General features: G+C 33.4%; 1 protein-coding gene across 1 annotated transcript; it reads right to left on the bottom strand.

The window, feature by feature from the left end:
• Positions 1 to 3,190: 3,190 nt before the first annotated feature.
• On the bottom strand, positions 3,191 to 10,144 carry LOC129300147 (primary amine oxidase-like). Its single transcript, XM_054938680.1, has 5 exons — positions 9,316 to 10,144; positions 5,276 to 5,657; positions 5,005 to 5,118; positions 3,756 to 4,294; positions 3,191 to 3,646 (listed from the first exon to the last, which is right to left on the bottom strand). The coding sequence occupies exons 1-5, from the start codon at positions 10,116 to 10,118 to the stop codon at positions 3,442 to 3,444; spliced, it is 2,043 nt and encodes a 680-aa protein (XP_054794655.1). The 5' UTR covers positions 10,119 to 10,144; the 3' UTR covers positions 3,191 to 3,441.
• Positions 10,145 to 14,061: the final 3,917 nt, after the last annotated feature.

The following is a 14,061-nucleotide window of genomic DNA, read 5'->3' as shown; positions in this document are numbered from 1 at the left end:
AGAGAATGGATTGGTGGAAGAATCACTGTCTTACATTGATTATGACAATTACTAGTTGACTCTTCTCTTGGCTGAAATAAACAACCTAGAAGAGTATCTTAGATTATTCAATATAGTTGATTCAATTTCCTAAGTTATTAGCTAATGTTCTTAGTTCATTTCCCTAATTTAATTTAAAATTGACCAAGTGTTCTAATTGATCCTCTCTATGTGAGTCATGGGATAAGTGTTAGATTAAGTCCCAAAACTATGAAAAACCCTCTCTAATAGAAGTCTAAAATTATCCCATAAGACTATGCATGGTAATCGAGACAATCATCAATGATAAAATATAAAACTATGCTATTTCACATTGATGGCCGAATAATATATCATAAATTCAAAAGAGACGAATCAATTAAACAAGCATTCTCATTACATAAAGATGAATTCAAGCTAGAATTACAAACCAATAAAGAATTAACCTTAGACTAAGGTACTAAATCATCAAATAAAATGAGAAAAGCTCTCATTACATAAAGATGAATTCAAGCTAGAATTACAAACCAATAAAGAATTAACCTTAGACTAAGGTACTAAATCATCAAATAAAATGAGAAAAGCTAGGACACTAGAAAGTTTTAGCCAATTGAAGATCATAAATTCATCTTCCACTTCATCCTCCCTCTAGGATCCCTTAGAATATATAGTCTCTCATCATCATCTTCAAAGTACTAATGGTTGGCTCAATTTGACTGTACCCTTGATTTGTAATAGCCTAAAACTAATTTAAAAACTTTGATTAATTAATTAGAGGATTTAATTACTTAATTAATTATTGAGTTTGGATGACTATTCTAGCCTATTGTACCCTTTAAGGGGTTAAAAAGTAAGGCTTAAGGGGCTTTTAGGCCAAATTAGGCCCAGAAATTGGGCCTAAGTAAAGTTGCCTCCTTTTGACTATTTGTCAAGGTGAATAATGCAGCTCGTCACATGCGAGCATGACAAAAACCCTATTTACAAATATCTACCCACATTAATAAATTCCTTTTATAAAAAGCAACCCATACTAATAAACCCTTTTACAAAAAAGAACACATACCAAGAAAAACTAAATTGGTTGTGTTGATGCATTCATATACAAACTCTAAAGGCATCACCATGAGGAAATGTCTGTCGAACCAACATAAACAAGTTCTTCCACTTTGACCCATTCATCCTAGGGATTGGTGTAGGCAAACCCTATTTAGCTAGGCTATATTGCAAGAGAAAAGACGTATTTGCTGTCTCAATGAACTTCTCTCTATAAATCCTAACAACTCTAGCATGCTACATTAACAAATGTAAAAAAAAAAAATAACAACTCAATGTATATCAACTAATAAATTTGTTAGCTTGAATTTTAAAATTACAGGAAAGCCAATTCACAACTCCAATATGGATGAAAATGGAGCATCAATTTTTCTTCTAATAAAACGCACACACTCTTTAGTCCACCTAAAAAATTCCAACACCTCAACTGGCATAGTTGATTTATATTACACTCAAAATGCCAATAGATAACAAATCCAACATTACATAACAAAACAATCTAAAACATATAAGTTGCTACTTGCTAGTAATCAAAATGATTACATAGCTAAATTCAAAGCCAAATTAAAATGAAACTGTTTGTACTTAAATTGTAAATTTAGAGACTCAGGCTCAACTTAACTTAATTGGCCTTAAAATAATTAACAATGAATATTTATGAAGTCTTAGCTATTAAGTTAAGATCGAGTCTAAGCCATTATCTCTACTCCACCCATGATGATTGATCACCACAAAGGAAATGCTTCCTAAATTCAAAGAAAGTAGCGATCATGGGCTTGGGTATTAAGTCAGAATCATCTATAAATAAAGGGCCCCCTCTTAACAAGAATAATCATCATCAATATCAATAAACTACTAATTAGATTCCCAAACTCTATATCTTCTACTTTATTTTATTTTCCTTTTTATCACGTAGTTTTAGTCTTTATTTTTCTATTGTACAACTGGCATAATTTGCCACCTCTTTCTTTAATTAATGTATCTCTGCTCCTTTGCATCTGCATTAATTTTCTTCATTTTACATTCTCACATTTGGATGAACTGTGGTAATGGAATTCTAGTTTCTTACATTTGATTAGAAGCCAAGTTCTTCCATTTTTTTGAGATCTCTCATCTTTGGCGCGCCTCACGACACCGCTTTTTGTTTTTTCCTAACAGAAACATTTAAAACAAAGTAAGCAGTGGTGCAACGGTGTCCAACACAGGGAATGGATGACAAGGAAATAAATTCAAGTCCAGATTCAAAGCTAGATTGAATAGATCAATCTCACCAAATTTTGAGAGTATACAAAGCCCTAAGGTTCAAGCCTCCTTCAATACTTACCTGAGAACAACCACACAGGGCTGAAAATCGCTAACGGCTTTCAATGATGAGCTCAACCAAGTGTAAAGACTGGAGAGCTTGTTGGTCAAGGAAGAAAAATGGATATTAGGCTACACCATTATAGAAGAGAACAGAGGGGGATGTTCAAAGTTATTAGCTCATGATGTTGAGAAAGGCAAAACAAAGGGGGGATGAGAGGGAGAGACCCTTCTCACGTGATTTTGTCTCTTCCTCTGTCATTCCTTCACTCAGGATGTTGTTATTTTGTTTTCTCTTTCACTAGGCATGATAGGTAATTTTAGTTCACATTTTAATTTCATTTCACTCTCTTTAATCTACAGCAAAATTTCAAACGTTAAAAAACTCTTTTATTATATTTGATCAAGGAGTTCAAGATTAAATTTTCCCTAACATCTTTACTAAAACCCTGGTGGATAAGGGAAAAAAGTAAGGGTTAACATGTCAATTGAGCTATTAAATATCATATACTAGTTATATAAAAATATGATAATAAAGTTTTTTTTAAACAAACATAAGCTTTTTTAAAACCATATACCATTTACCGAAGTTGTAAATATGAAAAGACTGGCAGGTCTCGATGGAGATTTTAATAAGAACTAAGGAGAGATTGAGATCGCTTTTTTTAAAAATGGAGAAGCCAGGTTTAAATATTTTAATTATTTTTTTACTCTTTTAATTTTGCATTTTTTTATTAAAAATTTTGTAATTTCACGTTCTTTAAATCAAAGACGTTAAAAACTTTTATCCATTCACTTTTCCAATGAAAATATAAGATACCTACTTAAAAAGGTGCCCCTTTTATTCAAAATATGATTTTCATCGCTCACAAACATCTCAGAATACACATAAAACCAGAGACGCATACGGCAATAAATTGCACGCCTTTGTTCTCCCTATCTTTGACTTGCCTAACAACATTGCACACTAATCAATCATTGGATTACACTCTTGTTTTTTCTCGACCAGATTGATAATACTAATGTGCACGCGGCGCTTCCAATAATTTAACTATGATGCCCAGCAAACTAGTTTTGCTTGGGGCAAGCTGGCCATTTCCAAGTTTTGGGAGAGGGTGTCTTGAGAACTGCATTCCTCTCAAAGAAGTTGGTTGGCCTCAGCTCAAACGAAGTGCTTAACAATGGCATTATTGGAAAATCCTCTTGTGCTGGCACGTGATGAATTCCCACCACGTGCCACAACACTATGTCCTTGTTCTCAATATTCCTGTTCCTGCAACATTATTGCAATGATATTGGGAGCAGCTTAATGTATTTATTTCTAGATTGTAATCAAATGAATGTTTTTAGGTGTGAAAAGGAAGAGGAGATAATGATCTTACTTTTTAGTCCAAACGGCCAGGGTATCTTCTCCGCGGCTTTGATCAACGTACCGCCCGCCAGCCCATTTCTCGCTCCTGTTATATGGAGTGACCCAGACATTATAGTTTGTAAAAGCTCCTCGTAGTTGTGGGTAATCATCTTCAAACAAAAGGGGGTGAGCTGGCATCGCCGGAATGAGGCGGTAGCCGACTTCGTTGCCGATGGAGGTCTTCTTGTTAGGGTTTACAATAGCTAGCTCGGACGGGCTAACTCCTAACCTGATCATGGCTGCCGATTCATTCTTCAGTGTCTGAGCCTCGGCTATCCAGTAACTCTTTCTTTTTGAGCTGCCGTCTGTGACTTTCACTGTCTTCAAATCTGTCTTCACAAAGGAGTTCTCTTCGCCGTCAATGTCGAGGTCAAGATGGTAAATGTAGTAGTGGTCATGGTATACTCCGATGCTGTTCTCCGACACCAATATTCCGTGTTGCTCTTCCTTAATTTCGTCGTTGTGCTTAATGTCAACTGCCTTGATTTCCAGCATTCCCGAGAGTGCTATCTGTTGAATTTGAACAGAAAAAACATTAGATATATATTAATTAATAATTAATAATAATAGTCAGATCTTAAAAAGTTCCGGCCAGAAATTAATTAATTTTAAGAATCAAGGTTCTTATTATCATATTAATGAAATTATTGTCTAGTTACACTCCTTCCATTCCAAATTATAAAATAATTTTAAAAATTTTTGTTGTGCATGAGACAATTTAAAAAAAATAAAATTTTATTAATCATACTTTTTTAATATTACCTTTCAAATATAGAGACAATTGAAATGATTGAATATGTAGTGGTATTTTTAAAAGTTTATAGTTCTAGTTTGAAAAAATAAGTTTGTAAAATATCATTATTATGTGTTATTAATATATGTAATTTTATTTGAAGTTGCCTTATAATTTGAGGCCCGAAAAAGTATAACGTTAACCTTGCAAAGATGTTCTTTAACATAAATTTAGAAAATAGTTACAAAATACTGTTAAAAAACTTCAATAGAAATTCTTTTTAAAATTTTAATTTTAATTTTTAACTGTGATCTTTTTAAAATATGTTGGATTTAATAGGATTTTTTTATTAGGAGGCGGGGCCGGAGAGGTAATCAAGTGATTCCTGCAATGACCATTTCAAGTATTTCATATGAAAGCGACATCAGGTTCAACTTGTACGTGTGAAATGATGCGAGAGAGAGGGAAATAGAGTGATGATGCGTACCCCAAGCTTGAGGGAGCCACTGGGCTTGAACTCCCAATCCATAACGTTGTCGTAGTTGCCCACCGTCACCACCGATCTCACCACCAAACTCACGTCTGACCTGACCTCTCGAATCTATCAACATTTACACAACAGCCACGACGAATCAAGTTATGACCTTTTTAATCAAAAACATGTGACGATACAAGAAAACAAGATTCGGCGCGTTTGTCTGCACGATGCGATAATTTTCATTTAAATAAAAAGGAAAAAAAAAGAAAAGAAAACTCACAGTTTGATTGGGAATGCCAGTCTCTGTGTGACGCCACGAGATCTCGCCATGCTTTTCAAAGATACAGAAGGCATTTTGGAGGAGGGAGGGGTTTCCGTCACGGTCATGAAGGTAAGCATCCATGAATTGAGCATGAGGAGGACAATCTCGATTGGCCTCCAACGACACCATGGACTGTCCAAACCCGAACTCGCCGGCATCGAAAAATGTCTTGTAGTACCATTCATCGGATGGATCCTGGTATGGCACGAACAGCTCCGAGATATAACCTCTGTAGAGTACCCTTCGAGACTTGTGCTTGTCCAGATCGTACAATGATGCGAGTGATATTATTACTCCTGCTCTCACATCGTACCCGACATGAAATTTCCAGTCGGCCCAGCTGCAACATACCACAGTTGTACGCTACGCTTATTCAAATCAAATATAATAGTCCCAATATATTGCATCACGCTACGTATGAAGACTCTGTTTTCATGGTATACACTAAAGTTATGTAAAAGTCTTCCTCTCCTATTTAATTCACTTTGATCTGTTTTCATTAGGGGTGTTCAATTTGGACCCGTCCCGATTGGCCCGGTATCGTCCCGATCATATCGGGACGGGTCTTGTCCCGGCCCGAAAATAATCGGGACGGGACTTTACGGGACAGGACAGGAAAGGGTTCGGGACGGGACGGGACACGGGATTACCATCGGAACGTCCCGTCCCGTCCCGAATATTATATATTATTTTTTTATTTTAAATATATTAATTATATTAATATAATTTATATTTATATTAATTATATCAATTATAATTTTAATACTTACAATTCTTATTTAAAACTAAAGTATTTTTATATTGATAATTTTAATGGTATGGAGTAAACATAGCGATATCTTTTTTATAATATATTAATTATATTAATATAATTTATTCTTATATCTATCTATTTAATACCTTTTATTTATAACATACTTCTTGCTTATTTTTAGAAGAACAATTATTTGATGTTGTATTTGACTTGCCTGTTGTTGCTAATTTTATAGCATAAAGATCACTTGTATTTTTTATTATAATATGTAGTTGTGATTAAAATAATTCAATAATTGATTTTAAATTATTGTTATTTATGTACTTGTGTTATTTTAATTTTAAACTTAATAAATTATATAATTTAAAATTTTAATGAACATTATTATCCAGATCTTTTTTCGATATTATTTCATTTATCGGGACGGCGGGACGTCCCGATTTTGTCCTGGTCCCGTCCCGACTCTTAACGGGACGGGACGACTTTCGGGACGGGACGGGACACGGGACCAAAATTTAGTCCCGATCTTTTTTTCGGGATGGGACACGGGACGGGGGTGTCCCGGTCCCGTCCCGTCCCGTGAACACCCCTAGTTTTCATGGTATACACTAAAGTTATGTAAAAGTCTTCCTCTCCTATTTAATTCACTTTAATCTTGTTCAGTCCGTGTAAATATTGATTATTGAATCAAAAAAATTGAAAAAATTAAATTATTTTTTTGAGTTAGACTGCAAAAAAAGCTGGGTATCTAAACAACTTAATCCAATTCAGTCCTATTAATTTATTTAATATGATTATAAATAATTTATTTTTAACAAATACTTTAAATATAATTGATGTTAAGAAGATGATTGTATAAAAATTTGTTGAGTTTGTTATTAATTTATTGTTGTAATATAGGGTTATTTGAAATTTGTTAAGTGTTGTTCTTGTTAAAGTTATAAATTTAAATTATTTAGACTGTAACTGAAATATTTTTTTTATTGTTAAAAATTATTATGAATTTGTTATTATAAGTCTTTTTATTATTTTAATTAAGTTTATTAAATTGATATGGATTATTGCCTTTTATAGAGAAAAAATAAAAAAAAGCTAAATAAATACTCCTTCAGTTCTATTTATAAGTTATTTCTACCAACATTATCAATATTAATATAATAAAAGTATAAGAAATAAAAGTAAATGAAATTTTAAATATAACCCTCAAATAAAAAATAAGTCAATCATATAATAGTATTTTTTCTATCTTTTTCTCTCTTACTTTTTGAGGGTAATTTAAAAATTTTAATTTAAAACAAAACAATCCCATCAATAAATGACTTATAAAGTGAATCAGATTATACTTTTAAAAAGTGACTTATATACTGGATCGAAAGAGTACTGGACTAACAAAATCAATCTTTCAATTTTGGGTGTGTTTGGATTTCAATTAGAAAAAATTAATTATAAAAAAATTGATTATTAAAACGTAATGATATTTGGATAAATTTTTAAAAATTAATTTTTATAAATTGAATATGTTTGGATAATTTTTTGAAAATTAATTTGAATGTGCAAATAAATGATACAAAAAAAGGAGCCAAATGGAGTTTTGTAAATAAAAAAAATTTCAGCTTCTCTAAAATGGAGTTTTTCAAACCAAATGAAGTTTTGTAAAATGAGGGTGTTTGAATAAAATTTTACAAAATCATAATTTTAATCTCAAAATTGATTCACATTGAGTATCCAAACAGGCCCTTTATAGATCAAATTTGATTTTGTTAAACTTTGAGTTATCACTGAATAAGATTGAATTTTAAGTTAGATTAAAATTCAACCTTTTAGGTTGTTGTGCAGCCCTATAATGTATGAAGTTCCCCTCTAAAGTTAATTATTTTCATAAGAAAAGGAACTCTTCATTCATCATGATTACTATTAATTGATATAGCCCCACACCCGTCCTCTTTAGTCAAAGCATAGCGCTTCCTAATTCCTGTTGCCTACCTCTTTCAATTAAATAGACACTGCCAGACCCCAATTCCAGCTTCTTTTCTTTTTTTGCTAATTAATGTGCTCACTCTGGTTCTATGTATACGAAATCTTCTAGAAAAAATTTATGGTATGTACATAAAAAAAAATAATTTATTACTTACTTCTATTTTTATTTTCTATGATTATAGAATAAAAATGTTACATGAAAAAAATAGTTTAAAAATAATTTATTCAATTAAAATTAATGTAAATCTTTTTTAAATAATATCAATAATTTAACTGCATTTTCTTAATCCTGATAAGGTAGTTAGAAGTAAGATTATAGGAATATTGTCCATGCAAAGTCTGGGAGTACAGAAGAAACACCAGGACTTATCTCATATCTTGGTAAAATAATGCATGCCAATATATTTTAAAACAAAGAATAACAGTAAAGATGACTTTCTACTCAGGATTTTTTGAAAGCATTTTCAACGCAAATTTTTAAAAGAGCACGCATGCCCATAATGCTAAAAAAAACTATGAACTTAATTAATATTTATAAATTATATTTAAAGAATAGCCAAAACATTAAAATTTACATATGATAAAAGTAATTAAAAACAGTTCTAAACAATAATCAACTATAATAAAAATCATCTTCATACTAACTCTTACCTCCTATTGCTTTTCAAGATCTAAGACTCCAGAATAAGGCACTCATGAAAAAATATATTTTTTATTGAAGCAATTCAATGTCATTAAAATCATAAATTATTATTAAAATTTCATGCAAAACAAGTAGATAAGGTAGCAGGTTCTCTCCTTTACTTTTTCTTTCCACTATAAGTCTAAACTTTCAAATTAAATATGTATTTTAAAAAATTATAAAATTTAAATTTTTAACGTCAATTTAAAAGTTCAGATATGCAATGGTTTTTCCTTTTCTCTCTTTTGCAGAGAAGAAAATCCAGCTCCTAAGGTAGCTCCAAAGTTCTTCCGTACGTCGACCATTATCTTTTGTTACGGTGGGAGCAGACATTAAAACCGCTATCTTGCAGTCCCATGAGTCGTGGACGAGGACGAAGAGTGTTAAGAAGATGAAGAAGATGAAGAAGACGAAGAAGAAGAAGCAAAAACAGTTGTAATTTGTCCATCGAGATTCAAGACCCATCACCTCGCACCGCACGTCACGTTAAAACTTAAATTTTATTAGCTTCTGAACACGATAAACTGCTTACCGAAATACCCACTGAGATAGCAGTGAGGTCAGCAGTATCACACGCACACATACCTGACGCTGTGGCCTTGGATCTTGAATCCTGGCCCTTCTGGTTGAATCGTGGCAATGCCGTGAAGCTTGGGACCAAAGGGTGGCTTTTGATGGTCAGCTCGATACTCAGTATCCTCGGCCTTAGGCACAGGCTCGACCGATCTATCCTGGTACTGAATAATCTGCATCTTGTCAATATCCACCAGTATGAGTATCCCATTGATTGGCCTCACATATATGTTGGCCGTCTCACCCATCATGAAACACTCCACCCTCAAAGCCCTAATGCTCTTGGTCTCGCCGTACCACCCGACGGTAAAAGTGGAACACACAACGTCCGACAAGTTGAGCCCTCTCTTCTTCACGGACTCAATGAAGGGACCGTACTTCAACGGAAGCAAAATGGCCTCGCTTTGTTCGTCCACTGTCAGGGTGGGGAAGCCGTTACCGGTGTGGACATTGTCGGAGAGGATTTGTAGGGTTTTGAGGTTTATAAGGATCTCGTGGATTTGGGATTTAATGATGACGATGACGAAGGCGAGGCGAGGGATGTGTACGAGGTTTTTGTTAGGCGATGAAGCCCATTTGAGGAGGGTGGTCTTATCGGGATCGTCGAGGCCGACGTAGTGGAAGGCGGTGCCGGAGGGGTATTTGTTTAGGACGACAGTTCTGATGAGAGTGATCTCTTGTTTAGTGAGAGGGTCGAGTGGGTGTTGGGTGGGGACGATGGGATGAAGAGGGCCGGGTGAAGCAGAGGAAGCTGCTTGGAGATGGGGAGAGAGAATGGCGAGGGCGAGAAGAAGCATTCTAATGGAGAAAGCCATGGCTCTTGCTTCCTCCTTCTCCGATTGGAGCTTGCTCGGCGCGGAAATGGGAAGCTAGAGGAGCTCTTAAGTAGGCGCTGGGGTGATTAATTTTTTGTGGGGGATTCATAATGAAGTTCACGCAACTTTTGATGATGATGTCATAATATTATTGCTCGACAAAACCAAAAAGAATATGATGATAATATTTTGAATAAAATTACTACAAAGTCCCTCATAACAATTTTAAATAAAAAAATACTTAAATAAATTAAATATATTATATTATTATAACCTATTTAATTAAAATATTTTAAATAATTTAAATAAAATTTTATATGATATTTTTAATTTTATTTTTATAATAAGATGTAAATTTAATTTCTTATCTTTCTTTCTATTATTATTAATATTAAAATTAATTTATATTTAATAAAACTCAAATATAATGTTTTTATTAAATAAATTACAAATAACATAATGCACACGATGTATTTAAAAATTTCTCTTTTAACTATCCTAAAGTCCGTTAAAATTATTTGTAATCCAAGGTCCTTAGATACAAAATTTTTTAAAGAAAATGATTCATTTGCCATTCCCTCATCTTACCGAATCTACTGCCTCTGAACACTTCTTCATCTTCCTCCCCCAAATCCAAATCACAATCACCACCACATCACCTTCTTAATTGTAAAGTGCAGGAATAGGGGCAAGTGGGTGCCTGAAATCCGGTAGCTCGTGAAGAAGGCTCGGATCTGGCTCGGCACCTTCGCCAAGCCGATGTGGCCGCGCTCACTATCAAAGGCCAATCCGCCGTTCTCAACTTCCCTGAACTCGTGGGTTCCCTGCCTTGACCACTTCCAACTCGATCAGGGATGTTTAGGCCGCCGCATCTAAGGCCTCTGCGATGGAGATATTTAGTCCTTCGACGAAGCCGCTCTCGTTTTTCTCTTCATCATCGTCATCGGCAATATCCTCCTCCTCCGGCGACTTGTCCGCCCTGGAGGAACTGGGCGAGACAGTGCAGCTGCCGCCTCTGGGGAGCATTTTCGAGTCGTCCAACCCAAGCAACGATTTCGCCTCCTTTGACCCAGTGGATGGGTGGATATACCCTCTTCCATGTAATTAAATCTGAGCTATCGAACGCATATCTAAATATAATCCGTAAAAATATAAAAATTATAAATATTAAATTAGGCCACTTATATTATATTTAAACTATCAAAGTATATTTGAACAGGTAAGTTATAAAAATTATAAAAAAATTTATAATTAAATTGAATCTCGCAAATTAAATTTGTAATAACCATATTGATAATAAATAAATTGATTAAAATTTTTATATTTTTTTACAAATTTTATTTTTGATAAATGTAACTAAAAATAAAAAAAATTACATTTGAATGGTCCAGATCTTATAAGAGATGATGAGTACTACGAGATGATGAGTACTACGATGCTTATTCCTAAATGAGTATGAACTACAATTCAGATTTGATATCAAAATATTTTTGTAATTTTTATGTTAATAAGTATAATATTTAAAAATCAATTTAAAATGAAAGGTCAAAATTTGGCCATACCTCAGAGTGATAAGCACTCGTGCTCATCACAAGGATTGTGATGGGTATTTGTTCGAAGACGATACGTTAATGCAAGAAGGAGCAAATAATATTGCCTTGTCCACACCCATCGGTGCATGCTTCCCCTGAAGATCCCATGCCTTTGGCTTTGGAAGGAAGATTACCTGCTTGGAGAAGGGGAAGGAGGACAAGGAACAACTCAGGATGAGAAGGAGGTGTGTGGTGGTTGAGATTTGGAGGAGGAAGCTGAAGTGTTAGAGGAGGCAGCAAATTCAGCGAGGATCAAAGAATGGCAAATGGGTCATTTTCTTTGGAAAATTATTCACATCAAGGGATTTTGAGACTGAAATATAATTTCAACAATTGGTGAGATTTTAGGGCAGTTATACTTATAATTTATATGAGGGACTTGCGGGTAATTTTCCCTAATTTTTCCACACCCTTCCGGGCTCTAGAGACGAGAGTATGCCTCACGGGTCTTGTTTAATTTGGTGATAATATTTTTTATAGCTTGATTGATAGGGATCATTATGTTAAAACAAATTTTTCACTGAATAGATAAATATATGGGGCTCTCATGTGGTGTATTTAAAATTTATTATATATATAATATAATATAAAATTATATTAAATAATTGTATAAAACATTTACTGACTTCAATAATGAATATTTGTTCTGGAAAAAGTAATTTTATTTTATGTAATTCATTAACTTATGGAGGTTGGCCGAAAGAGCTTACGGAGAACTCGAGATAAATAAGTTATTAGCTTCCATTTCAAACTATCGGGAATTTCGAGTGTTTGCAAAAAAACTCGAAAGTCACAACTTTTGTTTTGGTTGCGGGCTACTAGAACTAGTCCACTCAATTTGCTTCGCCGTTACTCGGAGGAGGCCGGGATTTCGAATTAAATTCCTCTACACATACCAGTACATATTTATTTTTTAAGATGTTATGTAATAAAAAGTATAAAACATTTTTAATATTTTAATATAGGTTTATAATAAATAAATTACTTTATATTATTTTATAATAAAACATTTTATTAAATAAAAAATGTAAATAAATTGTGTTATTTTAAAGAGAATTAACTATTTTATTGATGAAAATGAAATTTCATTAAAAATGCAAGGTATTTTTAAATTAAAAAAGTAGTAAAAAGTTATATATGAATGTGCTTATCTATAATAATAGCAAATAAAAAAAAACCAAATAAAAAAGTCAGAATTTTGTTTATTAAAAGGCATTATAACTAGCACTATTATAAAAAAGGATTTATCAAAAAGTTATTTTTTTATATTAAACGGTTTTTAGTTGTTAAGTAAAGTAGCACTTTATATTTCCCGAGCATTTACTTAAAGGTTTTTAACCATTTAATAAAGAGATATATAGAACGTTTTTTGGAAAATAACCTTTGAATGAGGGGATCTATTGTTTTATTAAATAATTGGTAAATAATTGGGGCTTATTTATCTGTTATTTAAAATAACCATTTAATATTTGAAATTTTTAAAGCAGCCCCTGCATCGTGCTCCCAAATCCAAAAAAATGGCCAACGATGAGTTGAAGAAAATGTAGATTTGTATCACTTGGATCTCTAATCTCGGCTATGTATTATTCACATTTAAATGCAAATTATTCAAGATTTTAATTCTCACGCCATGACATGAGAATAATAAGTAATATTATAAGTGAATTACTGGTACTAGAAAAATTAGTTGTCAGTATCATCAAAGATCTCATACCCCAAAACAGAATGCATTTAAATCGCAAGAGTAATCTCTTCCTCTAACGTTGTGGAAGTTTTCAAATTTTACCCAAACAAACCTCTGACTAAGCTCATATTGTTGAAACTTTTAGATCTAAAGCCTTAATTGCCCTTGACTTATTCTCTTGGATCTAGCTATCTCTAGCACCATCGTCTTCTTAGTCGTGTACGGAAGAATGAAGAAGGAAGTGGGTGACGTCCGACAAGCATGGTGGCCTGCTGAAACACTCTATTGTCGCCGGTGATGTGGGTGAAAGTGACGCTTGTAATATGCCGAATGTAACTTAAAGATTAAATTGATTAATCAGATGATTTGATTAAGTAAGTAATTGGGATAATTGGAAGCTTATCTTTGGGCCCGAAAGTCAATTGGGTCCATGGAAACCTTTAAGAGAGTCGAATGGTGTAAAACAACTGTTTCTGGGCCCACAGTTACAGGCTTTAGTGAAACTGTCTTCACCACAGCAGAGTTATGCATGAAAGCTTGGGAAATGGAGATGCAGTCATAGCTTTGAAGTTAATTTTCAAAAGCCTGTTAACCCTTTGACTGCAATCTTTGCTGCTTTGAGAAATTATATAACAATAATAATTTGACTGATGAAAGCTGCTCTAAA

The sequence above is a fragment of the Prosopis cineraria genome, unplaced genomic scaffold, assembly GCF_029017545.1.
Source record: "Prosopis cineraria cultivar Desert tree isolate PC_DT_omini unplaced genomic scaffold, ASM2901754v1 PC1451, whole genome shotgun sequence".
Taxonomy (NCBI): domain Eukaryota; kingdom Viridiplantae; phylum Streptophyta; class Magnoliopsida; order Fabales; family Fabaceae; genus Prosopis; species Prosopis cineraria.
This window is presented reverse-complemented; position numbering and strand designations above follow the sequence as displayed.